Genomic DNA, 20,769 nt, shown 5'->3' on the forward strand with positions numbered 1-20,769 from the left:
ATAGATAGATAGATAGATAGATAGATAGATAGATAGATAGATAGATAGATAGATAGAAAGAAAGAATGTAAAGATCAGATCAGATAGATTAATAGGTAGGTAGGTAGGTAGGTAGGTAGGTAGGTAGGTAGGTAGGTAGGTAGGTAGGTAGATAGATAGATAGATAGATAGATAGAATGTAGAGATTAGATAGATAGATAGATAGATAGATAGATAGATAGATAGATAGATAGATAGATAGATATAACGTACAGATGAGATAGATGGATGGAGAGAGAGGGAGACAGAGAGAGGGGTAATAGATTAGATAGACATACAGAGACAGAGAGATGACAGATTCGAGAGAAGTGCAAAGAGCTACATAGAGAGGTAGATGAGAGGATGGGTGGATGGATGGATGGATGGATGGATAGATGATAGATAGATAGATAGATAGATAGATAGATAGATAGATAGATAGATAGATAGATAGATAGGGATGGACGGATGATAGATGATATAGACAGAGATGTACCTACATCAATATACAATATACAATTTCAGATCTGTTTGTGTACATCAAATAAGCATCTCTCTCTCTCTCTCTCTGTCTCTCTCTCTCTCTCTTTCTGTCTCTCTCTCTCTCTTCCTCCAAAGGGATCACCGGGCTGGATCCCATCCTGGGGGAAGAGGTGGGAGGAGGGACGTCTAGCTCCTCCTCGGAAGCCTCGTCCAGCTCCAGCCTCCCTCCGCCACCACTCGCCGCGCTGCAGAGCCGGGAAGGGAGCCCGACGCCTCCTTCTGCCCGCCCGCCCGCCCGCCGAAGCGGTCAGTCTCCGGGGGTGAGTGGGTGGGTGGGTGCGTGGGTCGCTTGGCTGCAAAGCCGGGGGAGGGAGGAGAAGGGGAAGCGCTTGGCCGCAGAGTCCGCCCACCCCGCTTCCATGCGCGGCTGCGTCTCCAGGGGGAACCAGACTGGAAGCGCCGCTTCCCAGCTGGGTTGCAACGCAAGGCATTGGCAGGCGGATTCCTTCCCGCGCAAGGTTGCACCCGCGGTGCTGCGTGGGTGGGAATCCCTGTCCCCGGCCAGGCACTTTGCTGCTTCTACCCACCTGCTCCCCATCCAGAAGCCCTACCTGGCCCGTCCGTTCTCGCTTCTCCCCTTTTCCCACGCCATCCCCACTCCCACGCAACTACCCCGGGATTTCCCCACCAGTCCCTAGCCTGGATGCCAGAAGCTGCGATGGCTTGGCTTGGGTGAAAAGAATTGAATTGAATTGCACTTATATGCCGCCTTTCCCCCCCCCCCCCCAGGGGACTCAGGGCTGCTCACAATCCAAGTCAGGGAAGGGGATACAAATAAGGGATAAAAAAAGACAAAGCAATACACAATTTAAAAGCACACAACAACCATACCATTCGAGAAGGGGGGCAAAGCTCTTTAGCCCCAGGCCTGTCGGAACAGCCAGGTTTTAAGGGCTTTGCGGAAGGCCTGGAGGGTGGTGAGGATCCGAATCTCCACGGGGAGCTCGTTCCAGAGGGCCGGAGCAGCCACAGAGAAGGCCCTCCTCCGGGTGGTCGCCAGTCGGCATTGGCCAGCGGATGGAATTCGGAGGAGGCCTAATCTGTGGGATCTAATCGGTCTAGTGGAGGTAATTGGCAGCAGGCGGTCTCTCAAGTACCCAGGTCCAATACCATGAAGGGCTTTATAAGTGACGACTAGCGCCTTGAAGCGTATCCGAAGACCAATAGGCAGCCAGTGCAGCTCGCGGAGGATAGGTAGATAGATAGAGAATTCCAGCCAAGTTGGTTTGTAAGGGAGAGTCCTTGTAGTAAGTGCATAGTTGAAGATCTTGGCCCTGGGGTGGGGAGTGTTCAAAAAATAATAAAGGTAAGTATGTGCTGGTCATTCCCGACTCTAGGGGGCGGTCCTCATCTCCGTTTCAAAGCCAAAGAGCCAGCGCTGTCCGAAGACGTCTCCGTGGTCATGTGGCTGGCATGACTCAATGCCGAAGGCGCCTGGAACGCTGTTCCCTTCCCACCAAAGGTGGTCCCTATTTTTCTATTTTGCATTTTTTACGTGCTTTCGAATTGCTAGGTTGGCAGAAGCTGGGACAAGTCACGGGAGCTCACTCTGTTTCGCGGCGCTAGGGATTCGAACCGCCGAACTGCCGACCTTTCTGATCGACAAGCTCAGCGTCTTAGCCATTGAGCCACATATAAAAAATAAAGAGCCTAATTAAAGGAATGTGGGAACATTTTTGATTCACAAGGAGACAGAAATACATTCTTTGGGGAGAAGAAAGAGGAGAAATTGCGCCCCCCCCCCCCCGAAATTTGTTTTGCTCTGCAATTGGGTGACTCACCATTTCAAAAGCTTTTTGTTCTTGTTTAAATTCCGGTCATCATAGCCCATTAAATCCAGGACGGCCGCCGAGGCCTGCTGTTCAAATGCGGTGCCTTCCCCTCTGACACAGAGCCTGCGAAATTGAGGAGTGGGGAATTTGTTCCATCAGTTGCCCTCTTGCAGTTTTGGAGATCCTGCATAAGACCTGTGGACTTCAACTCCCAGAATCCCCCAGCCAGCATGTTTTAAGTGCTGTGGACTTTAACTCCCAGAATCCCCCAGCCAGTCTGCTTTAAGACCTGTGGACCAGCTCCCAGAATCCCCCAGCCAGTATGCTTTAATACCTGTGGATTTCAACTCCCAGAATCCCCCAGCCAGTATGCTTCAAGACCTGTGGACTTCAACTCCCAGAATCCCCCAGCCAGTATGCTTCAAGACCTGTGGACTTCAACTCCCAGAATCCCCCAGCCAGTATGCTTCAAGACCTGTGGACTTCAACTCCCAGAATCCCCCAGCCACTATGCTTTAAGACCACTGAGCCGCCGCATCTCTTGGGTTGCCAAAATAGACCACCCCTTAAATAGCCAGAAGGGTTTATCTGGAGTCCAGATTGCAGGATTGGCAATTCGGATATACAGCAATGGAACGGGCATTGCAGTCTCTCAATCTGGGTTTGCGGTTTAAGGTTTGATGGGAGCACATTTGTGGGTTGTGTATCTGCAACGCATCCAGGATTCAGTTGGCCAGTTGAATTTGGGTTGTCTAGGCTCGTTGGAGTTGGAGTCTCCCAATGTTTTGGAAAACACAGATGTCCTTCTATGGGTCACACACCTTCGTGCTTGGCGACCAGGTTCGGCATGTTGTGCAAACACAACAGTTGTGTTGTGTTATTTTGCAGCAGGTTAAGTGACCCCCATAAGTGTTAAGACATCAGCAGGCTGAGCCCAAAGAGAGATTCCTTTCACCCCCCAAAAGAGATCTTAAGGCCAGTCCACCTTGAATTCCCTTGAATTCTTATCTCCCGCCAATTTGCCTTGACTGTCAGTAGTTCGGATTCTTATTTAGAGGCAGCATGAAGTAAACTTGTACTCATTTTGGGTCTTAATTCCCGGTTCCTGATTTCTTGCACCCGGCAATCCGTTCTGCCCATGCCCATTAATAATTGAAATCATTTCCTATTTCCATTCCATAATTCTCAGGAAGGGATGGTTGACGGATGAGAGCTTTTGCTTGCCTCGGTCAGTTCCATGAAGGCCTCAGCGGGCTTGGGGGCTCCCTCGCAACGCAAAGGGAGAGTCTACAGGATCAAGGCCACGGCTTCCTTTGTGGACGAATCGCTCTTCGGTAACCAAGGAAAGCACCAACCGTCTGGCCCGGAGTTTGAACCACCCTGGAAGGAGGCCAAGACTCATGGTCAAAGACCCCTGCTATGGAGCCCGGAGGCCAGACGGGTAGATTCCAGTCCTTTGAAATCCCCCCAGTCGGTCAGCACCCCACGGAAGAGGAGTAAATACAGGTAGGGCCCATTTGGGGTGCTGGTGTCTGTGTGTGTGTGTGTGTGTGTGTGTGTGTGTGTGTGCGTGCAAGCAATAAGGGGAAGATGACCCAGTGCCTCACAGAGAGAGTATTTAAGATGAATGACGAGTGGGACTCGTTCGTTTCAAAACAGGCTGTCTCACAGCCACTGTTCCCTCTAAGGTGCGCGCGTGCGCGGCCGCGCACATGGAAAGAAATCCCCGCGCAGAAGTTTCTAACTTCCGCGCAGAGATTTCTACCAAAGCAAACGTGGGGAAGTCCTTTGCAGGCGGCTAGAACAGGCCGCCCGCAAAGGACCTCCCCAGACTTGTTTTGATGAGCCGCCAGTCCTCTTGCTTCTTCTCCTTCACCAGCAAAGCTCCCGCTAGCTTCCTGGCCCATGGCTTTGGCGTCTCTCCCTCCACGCGGAGCCCCTGAGCTGGCTCCCGCATTATCCCTCCCCCTTCCTCCTCTGCCGTGCTTTTGAGGCCACGGGAGCTAGTAGGAAAGCGGCGGCCTCAAAAGCACGGCAGAGGAGGAAGGGGGAGGGATAACGCGGGAGCCAGCTCAGGGGCTCCGCGTGGAGGGAGAGACGCCAAAGCCATGGGCCGGGAAGCCAGCGGGAGCTTTGCTGGTGAAGGAGAAGAAGCAAGAGGACTGGCGGCTTTGAAATGCAACCCCTGCCTTGGTCCCGCCGGCCGCGGATTTGATTCGGCGTAAGTGGGGGCCGAACACATGCTGAGCCGACTTTGCGCAGTGAGGCGGAATAATTCAACCCCCCCCCCAAATAACGTGTCTGTGTGTGTGTGTGTGTGTGTGTGTGTGTGAGAGAGAGAGAGAGAGAGAGAGAGAGAGAGAGAGAGAGAATTGGATCAAAATTGGTGGCCAAAGGAGTGGAGGGAGGGAGGGAGGGAAGGAAGGAAGCCCTGCCCCCTGTGAAAAAAACTGAAGATGGAGCAGTGAATGAATAAACCATAAAAGCAACAAACAGTTAATGCGTAAGTAAGCTGAGGAGGAAGTTCTCAACTAAGGAAGCAATATAAGAAAGAAATATAAAAAGCTCAATATGCCAAAACACTTATTTTAGTCTTCATTTAATTACTTGTATTGTAGTCTGATGTAACATCTTTTTAAAGTTAACGTTAGAAAAGATAGGGTACAAAACTTAAATAATAAAAAATGTACATTCATTTGAAAAATAAATGCAATACTTGATTAATTTCATATCTTTATTTAAAATAGTTTTGGCATGGCATATGATTTTATTGACTCAGTTGGAAATGATGTGGATGTTGTATCTGACTCTGAGGTATATATATTCTTACGTAACATAACATATAGCATATTGTCCAAACTTGCTAGACTATTTAATTGATCTTACTACTTTAAAGGGGGAGAATTTCATGATAAATTATTTTATTACATTTATGTTGCATTTATATATTATATTTATTACATTTATATTTCACATTATATATTTGTATTGTTATTTTAGTGTTTATTGTCAATTTTGATAGATATTATATTGATATATCAATACTGATTTTACTCATACTAAATAACAATTACTGCTATTATTTATCAGCATCAAATATTTACAGTTTTTAATATTGAGTTAGTCGTATTTTAGAATAATAGCATTATCTTTTAATAGGATAATTGGCAAAATCTAATTCACACGTGATGGGTTGCATTCCAAAGAATGTGAGAGGACAGGTTGCCTGCAAAATGCCAGGACCCAGGACCCTGTTGGTGCCATGTCTCTCTCTAGCCAATCTAACAATGTAAAAGCTGAGCAGAGAGCCTTTTTTTTCCCAGGGTGAGCGGAAAAGTATAGTGTTTGAATGGCACTTTTCATGCCTGGCATTCATCGGGTTCAAACCTCGCTCGCAATTGGCGCTTGACGCTTGGAATGTTGCGCAAATGTCCAGCAGACGCGACAGCAGTTCAAACTGTGGCTCTCTTAGGTGCTCAGGCATGAAACTGTGCCGCTCACACACTGTACTTTTCCGCTCACACTGAAAAAAAATTAGAGGGAACATTGCTCACAGCTAGATTGGGCCAAATTCACCCAACCAGCTTTCATGCTTAAGGCAGGACTAGAACTCACTATCTCCTAGTGATTGGTCCAAAGTAACCCAGCTGGCTTTCATGCCTAAAACAAGACTAGAATTCACCATCTCCTAGTGATTGGTCCAAAGTAACCCAGCAGGCTTTCATGCCTAAAACAAACTAGAATTCACCATCTCCTAGTGATTGGTCCAAAGTAACCCAGCTGGCTTTCATGCCTAAAACAAGACTAGAATTCACCATCTCCTAGTGATTGATTCAAAGTAACCCAGCTGGCTTTCATACTTAATACAGGACTAGAACTCACCATCTCCTAGTGATTGGTCCAAAGTTACGCAGTTGGTTTTCATGCTTAATACAATACCAGAACTCTCTATCTGCTAGTGATTGGTCCAAAGTAACCCAGCTGACTAGAACTCACCATCTCCTAGTGATTGGTCCAAAGTAACCCAGCTGGCTTTCATACTTAATACGGGACTAGAACTCACCATCTCCTAGTGATGGGTCCAAAGTAACCCAGCTGGCTTTCATGCCTAAAGCAAGACTAGAACTCACCATCTCCTGGTGATTGGTCCAACGTTATCCAGTTAGTTTTCATGCTTCATACAGGACTAGAACTCACTGGCACCTAATGATTGATCCAAAGTTATCCAAAGAACTCACTATCTCCTAGTCCACAGTTACTCAGTTGGTTTTATGCCTAAGGCGGGACTAGGACTCACCATCTCCTAGTAATTAGTCTAGTTACCCAACTGGCTTTCATGCCCAAGATGGGACTAGAACTCACCGAGCCAACTTTCACACATAAAACTCAAAAGAAGTTACTGTATTTTTCAGATTATAAGACACACCTTTTTCCCTCAAAAAGCAGGCTGAAAATTTGGGTGCGTCTTATACACTGAATACAGCATTTTTTTGCCTCCCGAAACTCTGCCCCTTTACCAAAATGGCCGTGCATTGCCTTTAGGAGGCTTTCAGAGAGCTCCTGGGGGCTGGAGAGGGCAGAAATGAGTGAAAAACGGCCCGTTTTTTGCCCCCAGCAGCACTCTATAAGCCTCCTAAGGGCTATTCATGCCCTTTTTTTGAAAAAAAAACAGGGCCGTTTTTGGGAGGTTTGCAGAGTGCAAAACCTTTTTTTTTTTAATTTTCCTCTTCAAAACCTTCCTGCGTCTTATACTCCGAAAAATACGGTAAGCTTTTTCCGTTGACGTCCATCTCTCTCTCTCTCTTTCCGTCCGGAAGATTGAAAAGCCACACGCCATCCTATTGCGACGAGACTCTCTTTGGGTCCAAGCCGGGAGGACATGGATGGACAGCTTCCTGGGCCACCAGAGAAGATGTGGCTAAACTCCGTCCTCTGCTCTGGACTCCGCCTTCAGCTCCAAGAGACCGGCCAGTCCTTTCCCACCGTCCACCGAAGGAGGTGGTGGCCTCCACGGGGAACGGCAGATTTGAAGCCAATCACAAAGCAGGAACCTCTGCTTGGAAGCCACCTGAGAATCCTTCAGACGGGGCCACGAGAAGGCCACCTTCCCAGTCCCTCACCAGACTGTATGATTCTTCCGATCGATTTTGCCCAGGAAGATCCCATAAACAGCAGGACCAACGTACGCCCACTGCTTCTTCTGGAGTTCTTCTCACTCCACGTTGGAAAGCGTTGCCTGGTGCATCTGCTCGGACAACAGGTTCACAGCCCGAAAAACCTCCCTGGAGGTAGACTAGCCCAACCCATCCTGTAAGTGGACGGCTTCCGAAATCAGTGTGCTGTCTGGGGAATTCTGGGAGTGGCGGTCCACCCACGTTCGAAGTTTACCGAATTTAGGAAACGCGGCACGAAATGGAAGAGAATAGCGATACAATAGCTTATAGACTTATAGACCACTTCACAGTGCTTTTTCAGCCCTCTCTAAGCGGTTTACAAAGTCAGCCTCTTTCCCCCAACAATCTGGGTCCTCATTTGACCCACCCCAGAAGGAGGGAACGCTGAGTCAACCGGAAAGAAGGAAGGAAGGAAGGAAGGAAGGACAATAGCAATTGTACTTAGACTTATATACCGCTTCACAATGCTTTCCAGCCCTCTCTAAACAGTTTCCAGAGTCAGTCTCTTTCCCCCAACAATCTGGGAAGGAAGGAAGGAAGGAAGGAAGGAAGGAAGGAAGGAAGGAAGGAAGGAAGGAAGGAAGGAAGGAAGGAAGGAACAATAGTAACAGCACTTAGACTTATATACCGCTTCACAGTGCTTTCCAGCCCTCTCTAAATGGTTTACAGAGTCAGCCTCTTTCACCCAACAATCTGGGTCCTCATTTTACTGACCTCAGAAGGATGGAAGGCTGAGTTCAACAGGAAGGAAGGAAGGAAGGAAGGAAGGAAGGAAGGAAGGAAGGAAGGGGCAATAGCATAGACTTATAAAGCACTTCATAGTGCTTCATGATATCTGAACCTAGAACATAGGAATCATGTTTTTTTTAAAAAAATATTTTTATTAGAGTTTTTTCCCATTTTTAAAAAAACCGTTATCATCTTTCAAACATTTCTACATCGTTAAGCATCCATTATACTCCTTCTATCTATCTATCTATCTATCTATCTATCTATCTATCTATCTATCTATCTATCTATCTATCATCTATCTATCATTTATCAATCATCTATCATCTATCTATCTATCTATCTATCTATCTATCTATCTATCTATCTATATCTACCTATCTATCTCTATCTACCTACCTACCTACCTACCTACCTTTATATACCTTTATATACCTCTATCTCTGTCTGTCTGTCTATTTTTACACATTTTTCATCTTCTCATATAGTTATTCCTATTATTCTTTCCATGTACTTATTTCTATACATCTTCGATCCTTCTATCCTTCTATGTACATATGTTTCTCTTATTTATCTTATTCAGTACTATTTTATTTACAGTCCATCTTACATTTCCTCCCCTCTTGTTAATTCTGCGGTTTTATTATTATTTTCTAATTTCTTAAACTTCCCACCCACCCCTTTATTGCTTTCTTATTATTTGCATCTTCCCTCTAGCCGTTTGTGCCATAAATTCCATACTGAGTAATACTCAGATTTTTCTTTATCTTTTATTTCTTTCGTGAGTCATTTCAGCGCATTCTAATATATATATTTTTATCGCGTTTTCTTCTGTTGGTGTATTTTTGTTTTTCCAATTCTGTGCGCCGATGATTCTTGCTGCAGTTATGACGTGTAATATTAAGTGTTCGATTTTCTTCTGAGACAGAAATCATGTTTTTTATGCTGCCTCTCCAGCTCCCTTATTTAGGAATAAATTCCTTATTTAGCCCATAGATTTCCATCTCTGCTTTCTGCCAACAAATGGCATCGAAAGGCAAATAGTAAAATAAAAAGAGCCATTTAGAAACTACACGAAAAGATTGGATATCGAAGCGTTCACCTGAATATTATCTGCCCCACCACAGGTGGTCCTCAACAGTTCATTTAGCGACCATTCAAAGTTACGACGGCCCCGGAAAAAAAGTAACATTTATGGTTGTTTTTCACACTCGCGAGCTTTTTAGCAACCCCGGGATCGCTCGATCCAAATTCTGACGCGTGGCAACCGTTTCGTGCTTACGACCGCTGCTGCGTCCCGGGGTCGCCTGATCCCCTTCGGACGCACAGAATGAATGAGGAAGCTGGATTCACTTAACAACCAGGTTACTAATGTAGCATCTGCAGTGATTCACTTTATTAAGAACTAGTTGATAACCCAGCATTGCCCGGGTATTTATTTATAGGGGGGAAATGTCTCGACCAAACGCCATTTCTAATGTTGGATTTTTCCCCTTACCAGAGGGAGCCCCCTTGTGGGGTACTGTGAAGCCATTACCAGGGCAACTCCACGGCACTGTACAGTAGAAGCCCTTTTTAAGGTAGTACGGTAGAAGCCATTTTAAGGCACAACAGGCTGTATCTTAACAGAACCCATACCCCTAGGAGTGTTAGGGGTGCCTTACCCCCACAGTATTTTTTTCCAGAGAGGAAGTCATCTTTGTACCAATTTAATTGTTCCAGGCGTTCCGGAGTTATGCTGGAACACACGCACACAGCCATTTTTAGATGGATGGATGGATGGATGGATGGACGGAGGGAGGGAGGTGGATGGATGGATGGATGGATGGATGGGATAGATGAATGGATGGATGGATAAATGGATGATAGAGATAGGTAGGGAGGTAGGGAGGTAGATAGATAGACGGAGGGAGATGGATGGTAGAGATAGATGGATGGATGGATGATGGAGGTAGGTAGGTAGATAGATGATAGATAGATAGATGGATGGATGGGTGGATGATGGATGGACGGATGGAGGGAGGTGGGGGAGATAGCTGGATGGATGGGATAGATGAATGGATAGATGATAGAGGTAGGTAGGTAGGTAGGTAGGTAGGTAGATGATAGAGATGGATGGATGAGATGAATGGATGATAGATGGATGGATGGATGGATGGAAGATAGATAGATAGATAGATAGATGGAAACGAGCTCATAAAAGGAGGCGAAACTCCCTTAACATCTCCCTGAATTGCAGAAATTTGGTTCTCAATTTTGGTCGTAAGCTGAGGACTACCTGTACACTTTTCTTCCAAACTTAGAAGAGAGAATTATAGGGCTGCAAGGGACCTCGGAGGTCTTCTAGTCCAACCCTCTGCTCAAAGGAGACCTTATTCCATTCCAGTCTCTCTCCCTCTGCCTTTTTTGTGGGGTGAAAACCTCCAGTTTTGGAGCACCCGCAAATTCTGAAGGCAAGCTGTTCCACTGATTATAATCGTTCTGGTTTTTTTATTTTATTTGTAGGTTGTATCTCTCTTTTAAAGATCTCCCATCCATGACTTCTGGTGCTTTGGACAATAAGTTGACCCCCCACCCCCCTTCTCTGGGACAGCCCCTCAAGTACTAGAAGGCAGCTGTCATATCACCCCCTCTACTGTCTCTCCGATAGGCAAGTCCTAACTAGCATCCTCAACCACTAGTGGATTTCGAACCCAGATCCTTCATCATCATTGCGGTTCTTCTGGAAGACGCTAAGAGCGTTTGTGTAAATGTAGAGTATGTTTTGTCCCCGATGGTTTGTTTGACAGTATCTTGGTTTCCAGCGTACTTTTTAAAATTAGTGTTTAAAACAAAGTCGGATGGAGCTTGGCTGGGATAGAAAGGGGGGGGGGGAATTGGCTCCTGCTTTGATTTGCTTCGTTGTCGTTAGTGAATAAATGGCAATGGGCCAAGTTGACACAACATATCACATTATATAAACAAACAAAACCACTTTTTTCTGTGCCTGTTTTTTGTCGTCATCCTCCTCCTCTCTGCACACCCCACTCCCTTCTAGCACTGATGATGTTACCTAGTTGGGTAATGAGAATTCTGCAAGAAAACCAGCAAGCTCAGAGAGCACTAAGGTTCCTTCCCTGTCATTAACTATATATCTTCCTTCCTTCCTTCCTTCCTTCCTTCCTTCCTTCCTTCCCTCCCTCCCTCCTCCCTCCCTCTCTTCTCCACAAACCCTACTCCCTTCTAGCACTGATGATGTTACCTAGTTGGGTAATGAGATGTCTGCAAGAAAACCAGCAAGCTCAGAGAGCACCAAGGACCCCACAGTCCTCCCCCTCCTCCTCTCCACAAACCCCACTCCCTTCTAGCACTGATGATGTTACCTAGTTGGGTAAAGAAACGTCTGCGAGGAAAAAAAGCCAGCTCAGAGAGCACCAAGGACTCCACAGTCTTCCTCCTTCTCTCTGCACACCCCACTCCCTTCTAGCACTGATGATGTTACCTAGTTGGGTAATGAAACATCTGCAAGAAAGCAAAGAAGCTCAGAGAGCATCAAGGACCCTACAGTCCTCTTCTTCTTCCTCCTCCTAAACCCCAGGCCCTTCTAGCACTGATGATGTTACCTAGTGGGGTAATGAAACATTTGCAAGAAAGCAAACAAGCTCAGAGAGCATCAAGGACCTTACAGTCGTCGTCCTCTTCCTCCTCCTCTTCTTCTTCTTCTTCCTCCTCCTCCTCCTAAACCCCAGGCCCTTCTAGCACTGATGATGTTACCTAATGAAATGTCTGTAAAACAGCCAAGCTCAGAGAGCACCAAGGACCTCTGTTCTCTGCGATGTTTCTCCCCTTTCAATTCAAGATAAGAGAGATTTGGGGTTGGGGGGGGGGAAATGATTTTGACAGGTCCCCCATCTTTTTAAAGGATCAACTTTATTAAAGGGTGTCCTAGAACCTTCCAAGGGTTCCCCCATCCCTCTCCGAAGCTGCCCAGGGCATCCCATCCCCAAAAGAAGAGAACGGCCAGGCGTTGACCAACGCTTATTTCCTGCCCTTCTTCCCCTTCCCCTTCTTCTTCCTTTTGCTCCGTAACAACGACCTCACTAAGTAGCCCTTCCAGACGGCCTGGATGAGAGTCGCAGCGCGGGCCAGGATGGCCAGCTCCTTCTCTGCTTTGTCTTTCTGTTCCTGCTTCACCTTCCTCTCCTCCACGATCTGGCAGTATTCCTCGTCCAGCCGGGTGTATCTCTCCCGCAGGTGGGCCAAGTCCTCCTTCTCGACCACGTAGACTTCATCGATCTCATCGATTTCCTCCTGGGGAAATAGAAGGAGTCGAAGTTTTATGAGCCCTTTTTTATTTTCTTTCACTTGCCATGGTTAATTAATTCGTAATTTAATGAGTTTATATGCCGCCCAATCCCGGAGGGCTCCGGGAGGCTTACAGATACGAGATGAAATAAAATAACAAATAGGGGAGAGAAACAAAAACAGTTTAAGAAACACCACATATATTTGGCTTAGCTGGGGGTTGGACCTGATTTATAAATCAACAACCCCAGGCCTGCCGGAACAGCCAGGTTTTGGTGGCTTTTTGGAAGGCCGCAAGAGTGGGAAGGGTCCGGATCTCTGCTGGTAGATTGTTCCACAGAGCCGGAGCAGCTACAGAAAAGGCTCTCCCCCAAGTGGTCGCCAGCCGGCATTGTCCGGTCGACGGCACCCGGAGGAGGAGGCCTAGCCTGTGAGTTCTTATCGGTCGTTGGGAGGTATGCAGCAGGAGGCGGTCTCTCAGATATCCAGGTCCAAGGCCATGTAGGGCTTTAAAGGTAATCACCAGCACTTTGTAGCGCGTCCGGAGACCAATAGGGAGCCAGTGCAGCTCGCGGAGGATAGGTGTAACATGGGTGTACCGAGGTACACCCGATATCGCTCGCGCAGCTGCATTCTGGACCAACTGTAGTCTCCGAACACTCCGAACACTTAACACTTGTTAAGCGAATCGCAGCAGCTTTAAGTGAATCTCTGGGCTCCTTAAGCAAATCCCCCCATTGATTTCCCTTGCCGGAAGCCTAGCAGATTACAGATTAACAGAGTTGGAATATAAGAGAATATAAGCATAGAACAAAAACAGGATGTAACCACATACAGACAGCTTCTTACCATAGAAAGAGGTGTATTACAGTTAAAACCTCTGAATGTACTAAAAGAGGAAAGGGTAATTCAAACCTGGTTTCAGTATGGACAGCTAAAGGGCAGATGAAAAAAGGACCAGAAAATTGGTATTATGCAAAATGAGGATAACTTAGTAAAACAAATTAGGGACCAAAGTCAAATGCATATAAAAAGATTATATAATATATTGATAGAAATAGATTCTGAAACAGAGCTAGTTAAAGACTGTATGATAAAGTGGGCACAAAATTTTCAAGAACCAATAATGATGGAAACATGGGAAAAGATATGGGTAAGAAACGTAAAATTTACGCAGGCCCAAAGCCTGAGAGAGAATTTCTACAAGATGTTTTATAGATGGCATTTAGATCCTAAAAAAATTAGCTTGTATGTATCCGAACCTACAACCTAAATGCTGGAGATGTGATTGTGCTGATGCTACGTATTATCATATACGGTGGACTTGTAAAAAAGTCAAAGCATTTTGGATAAAAATATGGTGGATTATTCAAAGTATTCTTAAAAAGACGATAAAGTTTACTCCTCAGTTATTCTTGTTAGGTATAATTACAGACTTTACAGTTATAGAGACTAACTTGATTCTGAATTTAACAACGGCAGCAAGATTGTTGGTGGCGCAGTACTGGAAGAAGGAAGAATTGCCTGTCATTCAAGAATGGACATTAAAAGTAACAAACCTAGCAGAGATGGCTAAAATATCAGCATACCTCAAGGACCATTCAGATGAGAAATACAAGCTGGAATGGAGAAGATGGACTGATTATATTCAAAATAAATATGGGACTAAGAAACTTCAGATAACTTATGAATGAATGAACAAGGAATGTTACAACTTATCTAAAGTTAGCTTTACAAAAAGGGAGTTAAAGTACAAGGGAGGGATGACGCTAAAGTTAGTTTATTTTAGTATATGGTTGCTAAATGTTTATACCCTGTATTTGCTCTGGGAGATTGTGGGGGGAGAGTGGGAGGGGATGTGGGATCGGGGCGGAGGGAGGTGTAAGGTATATAATTGTAAAACTCATTAAAACTTTTAATTAAAAAAAAGAAAAAAAGAAAAAAAACAGAGTTGGAAGGGACCTTGTAGGTCATCTAGTCCAACCCCCAGCCAGCAAAGGCCACCCATCTTCGAGCTGCCGAAGTTGGGAAACACTGGGTTACCTGAATCTCACAAGGAAGTGTCATGCCGTCATGCCCCTGTTGGAGCCTGAATCTGAGCTGGAATACAAGAGATTGAGGGGGCGACTTCTTTGGCTTTGGAGGAAAATGGGGAAGGGCAGGGCCAGTCAGGCCTGGGCTTTTCAGGAGTAGGACATCTTGTAGACAGGTGGAACAGGGGCAGGATGAACATGAGAGACAGAGCTCAGGCGAGGAGCAAGGACCACCTGCTCCTGATCCAAGAGCCCGGAGAGTGGAGAGAAGGCGAGAACAGCACGGTGAAATCTAACTCAGGTCATAATTTCAATGGCAGGAATGCCATAAGGAGGATTTATCCTGCAATTAAGGCTTAGTATTGATTGGTTGATTTTTATTGATTGATTGGTCCTTCGGCCATATCAAAGCACAGTGTTCCAGAAACAAATTATTACTAAAATTTGATGAGAAGTTTAAAATGAATTAGATAAAATACGATTTAAAATGAAATTGGAATAAAACACGATTTAAAATGAAATTAGAATGAAATACAATAATAATTAAGCCTTAGTTAAAAGACCTGTCTACTTATTTTTGCAAATGATCTCTCAAGAGAAAAATAGCTTTTTTTCTCCTTTTAATCCCTCACATCGGGGCGGGGGGAGTTGGGGCCATGAAATGGCGCTCATACTGGCCGGATGCCCTTCCCGACGCCTGCGTGGAGTTCACATCAGACCCCTAACCCATCGCGCCCAGATAGAGAAACATCTGCCTCTGCCTGGGATCGAACCCACAGCCTCCTGAGCGTGAGGCAAGAGCGCTACCTCTAGGCCACCGCACCTTCATTCTCAAGAATAGCTCAACGAGGGAAAAGGGAAGAAGCTCATATTTTACCTGCTTTTCAATCATTTCGATATCGTATTTTTGGACCCAGTTTTCTATCTCCATTTCCACCTTGTATTTTTTCTAAAAAGGAAATAAGATCAGAGTAAAAATGGTCAGCTTGGCAGCAAAAATTATGATTCCGGTCTTGAAGGTTGTGGGACCGCTGCTGTCAGGGTGTGCAAATGTGTTTCATAGATTAGAGATTAGATTAATTAATAGAGTTGGAAGGGACCTTGTAGGTCATCTAGTCCAACCCCCCGCCCAAGCAGGAGACCCTATACCATTTCGGACAGATGACAGTCCTATCTCTTCTTGAAAGCTTCCAGGGATGAAGCTCCCACAACCTCTGAATACAGAATAATAACATATTAACAGAGTTGGAAGGGAACTTGTAGGTCATCTAGTCCAACCCCGCACCCAAGCAGGAGACCCTACACCATTTCAGTCTCTTCTTGAAAGCCTCCAGTGATGAAGCTCCAACAACTTCCGAAGGCAGCTTCTGTTTCACTGGTTGATTGCTCTGTCAGGAAATTCCTCCTTATTTCCAGGTTGAATCTCTCCTTGGTCAGTTTCCATCCATTCTTCCTTGTCTGGCCTTCAGGTGCTTTGGAAAGCAGGTTGACCCCTTCCTCTCTGTGGCAGCCCCTCAAATATTGGAAGGCTGCTATCCTGTCTCCCCTGGTCCTTCTCTTGACTAGCCATGCCCAGTTCCTGCAACCGTTCTTCGTATGTTTTAGCCTCCAGTCCCTTAATCATCCTGGTTGCTCTTCTCTGCCCTCTTTCTAGAGTCTCAAAATCTTTTTTATAGTGTGGTGACCAAAACTGGATGCAATACTCTAGGTATGGTCTTACTAAGGCTTTATAGAGTGGCATTAGTATCTCCCTTGGTCTTGATTGTATCCTTCTGTTAATGCAATTTAGGATTGTGTTGGCTTTTTTGGCTACCGCCGCACACGGCTGGCTCCCATTTAACTGGGTGTCCACCAGTGGTGGGATTCAGCCGGTTCGCACCTATTCGGGCAAACCGGTTGGTAACTTTCTAAGCAGTTCGGAGAACCGGTTGTTGGAAGAAATCTCCTTTTGTTTTTTTCCCCACTTTACAGGGCTAATCCTGTAAGGAAGGCAGGAAGGAAACATTCTGGTGTTGTTTCTAGCCTCATCTTTATTGCCCTGCTTGCAGAAACTGCCTCTCCTGTTAACATTGTAACAGCTTATTGCATTGTAACAGCCTAAGGTGAAGCGCCCATCAACGTGAGTGACATTGAGTTGGCCACACCCAACCAGTGACATGACCACCGAGCCACACCTACCCAGCCGGTCATTAGGGCAGAAAACCAGTTGCTAAATTATTTGAATCCCACTAATGTCCACTAAGACTCCAAGATCCCTCTCACAGTCACTGCTCTTAAGCCTGGTTTCTCTGCTCAGCCTCCGCCGGGACTCACCTTCCGATGGTTGAGTTCCACCTCTCGGTCTTCAGCCACCAGGGCGTTGAACTGAGCCCGCAGCTGCTGCAGCTCCTGTTGCAGCTTGGCGCATTTCGCCTGGGAAGTGCGCACCTCCGTTTTGTGCTGCTTCTCGGCTTCCGCCCGCGTGTGCTGGATTTGGCTTTCGGAGAACTTGGCCAGGTTGTACAAGTGGGTTTTCAGGTCTTTGATGACAGCGTTCTTCTTGGAAATCTGGAAGAAGAAGAAGAAGAAGAAGAAGAGGAGGAAGAGGAAGAAGGAGGAGGAGGAGGAGGAGGAGGAGGAGGAGGAGGAGGAGAAGAAGAAGAAGAAGAAGAAGAAGAAGAAGAAGAAGAAGAAGAAGAAGAAGAAGAAGAAGAAGAAGAAGAAGAAGAAACAACGACAACTTTGCAATCCAACTCTCCAGTTGGGTGGAATCTTCTGAAAAGACCCACTGGATCCAAACCACACTTAGAATATCCCTGTTGAGGATTAGCGGAGTCGAAGTTGGTCACAGCAGTCAAAGCTGGACAAGATCTTTTTGTTGAAGGGTCCAGTTCATCATCATTTAACGACCCCATAATCCCTGGCGGGGTAGAGTCTCAAGCAACTGAATGGAGCTAGCAGAGGGTGTGGATGGCCAGATGCCTTTCCTGTTGCCAGAGCAGTGTTTTGTTCAGCAGATATGTTCCCATTGTGCCGAGGGAGAGAAATATCTGCTTCTACCTAGAATCGAACTCCCACCCTCCTGATTGTGAGGCCAGAGCTTCACCTCTCGCACCACTCTCATTGAAGGGTCCAGTTCCCCTCCCTAAAGACATAGCCACTAGTACAGGTAGTCCTCGAATTATGACCAACATTGAGCCCAACATATCTGTGGCTGAGCTGGTGGTCGCAAGTCGAGGATGGATAATCTCTCTCCAGATTTGGCATGAAAACATTATCTTATCTTGAAGCTGACAAATATGTCAGACTCAATTAGGGTCATAAATCGAGGGCCATCTCTCTAGTGAGCCGAGGTGGCGCAGTGGTTAGAGTGCAGCACTGCAGGCTACTTCAGCTGACTGCTAGCTGCAGTTCAGCGGTTCAAATCTCACCGGCTCAAGGTTGACTCAGCCTTCCATCCTTCCGAGGTGGGTAAAATGAGGACCCAGATTGTTGGGGGCAATATGCTGACTCTGTAAACCGCTTAGAGAAGGCTGAAAGCCCTATGAAGCGGTATATAAGTCTTAACTGCTATTGCTATTGCTAGTCAAATGTATTTTTTAAAAAATTGATCTTCCCTTCAATCACGTCTAGTTTTCTGAGGCTACCTGTAGTTTTTCTTGGCGAGGATTTGCCATTGCCTCTTTCCTAGGGCTGAGGGAGAGAGGCTGGCTCAAGGTCATGCCTAACAGCAGGACTACAACTCAGTTTCCCAGTTTTTAGCTCAGTCGCCGGACCTAACTCGTTCTCAAGTGTTTTTCTATTATTTCTCTCTTTTTCCCCCCTTCCCATTCAATCATGTCCGTTTCTTCGAAACTGCCCGCCCAAAGTCTCATCAAAGTTTCAGGGGTTTGTCATTGCCGCCTTACTAGGGTTGAGAGAAAGCGCCTGGCCCAAGCTCAACCCGCTGGCTTGATGCCTAAGGTGAGACCAGAGTTCTAGAACTCCCATTTTCTAGCTCGGCATCTTCATCATTACACCACACTGGCTCTTACGGTTAAATCTATACTCCCTTTTTTTTTTTTGCTTACGATCTGGTTTTCCAAGGGAAACAGCCCATTTTGGCAACTCGTTAAATCTCGTGTTTGGCCAGCCAAGTGGACCACAGTTAGATCCTGCCTGCTTAGCTCCACCACTGTTGTGGCTCGCCAGCAGCCGGCAGAGCTGACTCAGACAGTGAGGAGGTTGGGGAGGAAGATGGGCCAGTCCTGGAGTCTGGGGAAGGCTCAGACGAGGGCTCTACACCGGAGGCAGAAATGGGGCCAGGGCTATCCGACAGTTATCAGCTGCCTTCGGAGTCGGATATCCGTGGGGCAGAAGAACAGCTGGAGCCTGTTCCCAAGTGTGCGCATGCGCAGAGTTGCCAGACGAAGGGAACAGCTAAAGAACAGGGGTCGACTTGGTAGTAAAGCCACAGGTGGGCGGTGAATGGCCCCTCCCAGAGGGAATAAAAGAGGAGCGAAAGCGGAGTGGAGTTTGCAGGAGGGTCGACTTGGGAGTAAGGCCGCAGGTGGACGGTGAATAGGGAATAAAAGAGGAGCGAAAGGGGAGTGGAGTTTGCAGGAGACAATTAGTTCATTCCTGCATTCCTGCCAAATATTGTGGCGTCTGAAAGATATCGGCTTGGCTACTCTCCAAGCCTGATCAAGGTCGGTAATTGTGAACTCTCTTGAAAGACTGTGGGAGAGGAAAGACTGTGCTGGAGAGGAATTCACTGTCCATGAAATAAAAGGGGTTTATCGGGACGAGGAGTTTATCGGCTTCGTGCTGCTGGGGAAGCCTACGGCACAACAACCATCCTACCTCCTCATCCCTATTCTGCACGGCTGCAGTAAGTTCGTCTTCCAGAGCTGCCGCGGTCTCCGTGTTTTTCTTGTCTCTCTGGAAGACTTCGTACAAAAACCGATGTTTCTCCTTTTCTTCTAGAGGGGTGGTGAGGAGCTGCTCGAAGAGGAAGCCCCTCTGCTTGGACAAGCAATGAATAAATTTGTGGACGGACGGGTCCCTGGTGTAAAACACCTCTCTCAGAGCTTGGCAAGCGCCAGTGTTGGTGTAAAGCAGGCGTAGGATATTTCGGACCGAGCTTTTAAGGCCTTGAACATGCAGCGTGAGATGGCCATCGGGATCCACCAGGCCAAAGAAAGTTCCCTTCCCGGAGCCTATATAGAGCATATTTTCTTCTTCCGGGTGGGACAGCATACATTCCAGGATGTTTGAGAGCCGGAGATGTTCTCGGAAGGCTCCCGTGAGGTCAGGACCCAAGAAGGGCTTAAACTCATCGAGGTTCTCGATGACGTGGGAGAAGACACTGACCAGTTCTATCTTGAAGATGGTTTCATCCAAGACGGATATGATCCTCTTGGTCTCGACGGTGCTCAGCTTCGACCGAGCGGGATCCAAGATCCTTAAGGGAGCTCGGATAGCCTTTTTCGGGCGGATGGAATCCACCAGCTCGTAAGACGTGGAGACCAATTCCGTCGTCATCTTTTCTGCTGCTTTTGAATCTCCCGGCAAGGCTTCGGTTGTTTGAATGCCTTTGTTTTAGGGCCCCCGAGGAAGAGGATTCTAAGACGGAGCAATGGGCGCGAGGATTAACCTTGAGGGACAGAACGAAGAGAGGAAACCAATGTTCAGAGAAGAGGCATCGGAGTCCAGGGCGGAAATGTAACCTGGGAAAGAGTCTCAGACACGACCCTCGCTATTTCCTCCTGAAGATAAAGATAAAATAAGGACTGTGTAACCTTACAATAATATAACGATTGGAATGAATAATAAAGCAAAGGGGATACCGATAATGATAGCTGCCTTAGGTACAATCCCAAAACATCTGGAGCAGTGGGGAAATTCAATTTTTTTTTTACTACCGGTTCTGTGGGCATGGCTCAGTGGGTGTGGTAGGGAAAGGATACTGCAAAATCCCCATTCTCCCCCTCCCTCACTTCAGGGGAAGGGTACTGAAAAATCTTCATTCCCACCCCACTCTGGGGCCAGCCAGAGGTGGTATTTGCCGGTTCTGCGAACTCAAAATTTCCTCTACCGGTTCTCCAGAACCTGATGAATTTCCCACCTGATCGTCAGCCCCCCTTGAACACCATCGGCATTGACAAAATCCCCATCAGTCAATTGCAAAAAGACAGCTTTAATTTAGAACAGCTTACATCCTGCGTGGATAGCTTTAATACCAACAAACATCCACAT

At 46.6% G+C, this 20,769-nt stretch overlaps 2 protein-coding genes across 4 annotated transcripts; one reads left to right on the forward strand and one right to left on the reverse strand.

Moving 5' to 3' along the window:
* The first annotated feature begins 713 nt into the window (after positions 1-713).
* On the forward strand, positions 714-11,271 carry RITA1 (RBPJ interacting and tubulin associated 1). 3 transcript variants are annotated; one of them, XM_032229960.1, is made up of 4 exons: positions 714-807; positions 3,523-3,839; positions 7,151-7,643; positions 10,742-11,271. In XM_032229960.1, exons 2-3 carry the CDS (start codon positions 3,571-3,573, stop codon positions 7,623-7,625), a joined length of 744 nt encoding a protein of 247 aa, XP_032085851.1. In that variant the 5' UTR covers positions 714-807; positions 3,523-3,570; the 3' UTR covers positions 7,626-7,643; positions 10,742-11,271. The 3 variants fall into 3 exon arrangements, with proteins under 3 accessions (XP_032085851.1, XP_032085850.1, XP_032085852.1); XM_032229959.1 differs by lacking the exon at positions 10,742-11,271 and having other exon boundaries at positions 7,151-7,974; XM_032229961.1 differs by lacking the exons at positions 714-807; positions 10,742-11,271 and adding an exon at positions 1,985-2,023 and having other exon boundaries at positions 7,151-7,974.
* A 709-nt stretch (positions 11,272-11,980) lies between these two features.
* Positions 11,981-20,296, reverse strand: IQCD (IQ motif containing D). The gene is made up of 4 exons (XM_032229958.1): positions 19,375-20,296; positions 16,867-17,100; positions 15,431-15,502; positions 11,981-12,526 (listed from the first exon to the last, which is right to left on the reverse strand). The coding sequence occupies exons 1-4, from the start codon at positions 20,053-20,055 to the stop codon at positions 12,254-12,256; spliced, it is 1,260 nt and encodes a 419-aa protein (XP_032085849.1). The 5' UTR covers positions 20,056-20,296; the 3' UTR covers positions 11,981-12,253.
* Between the last annotated feature and the right edge of the window lie 473 nt (positions 20,297-20,769).

The sequence above is a fragment of the Thamnophis elegans genome, chromosome 13, assembly GCF_009769535.1.
Source record: "Thamnophis elegans isolate rThaEle1 chromosome 13, rThaEle1.pri, whole genome shotgun sequence".
NCBI lineage: Eukaryota > Metazoa > Chordata > Lepidosauria > Squamata > Colubridae > Thamnophis > Thamnophis elegans.

What these genes read in the sequence shown, in the direction of transcription:
- IQCD (XM_032229958.1), bottom strand. Translation starts at nt 20,055, where the DNA reads ATGACGACGGAATTGGTCTCCACGTCTTACGAGCTGGTGGATTCCATC. An exon ending in TGCAGAATAGGGATGAGGAG is followed by an intron (nt 17,101 to 19,374) that starts GTAGGATGGTTG and finishes TTCTTCTTCCAG; the next exon opens with ATTTCCAAGAAGAACGCTGT. An exon ending in TCGAAATGATTGAAAAGCAG is followed by an intron (nt 12,527 to 15,430) that starts GTAAAATATGAG and finishes CTATTTCCCCAG; the next exon opens with GAGGAAATCGATGAGATCGA.
- RITA1 (XM_032229960.1), top strand. Translation starts at nt 3,571, where the DNA reads ATGAAGGCCTCAGCGGGCTTGGGGGCTCCCTCGCAACGCAAAGGGAGA. An exon ending in CGGAAGAGGAGTAAATACAG is followed by an intron (nt 3,840 to 7,150) that starts GTAGGGCCCATT and finishes TCCGTCCGGAAG; the next exon opens with ATTGAAAAGCCACACGCCAT.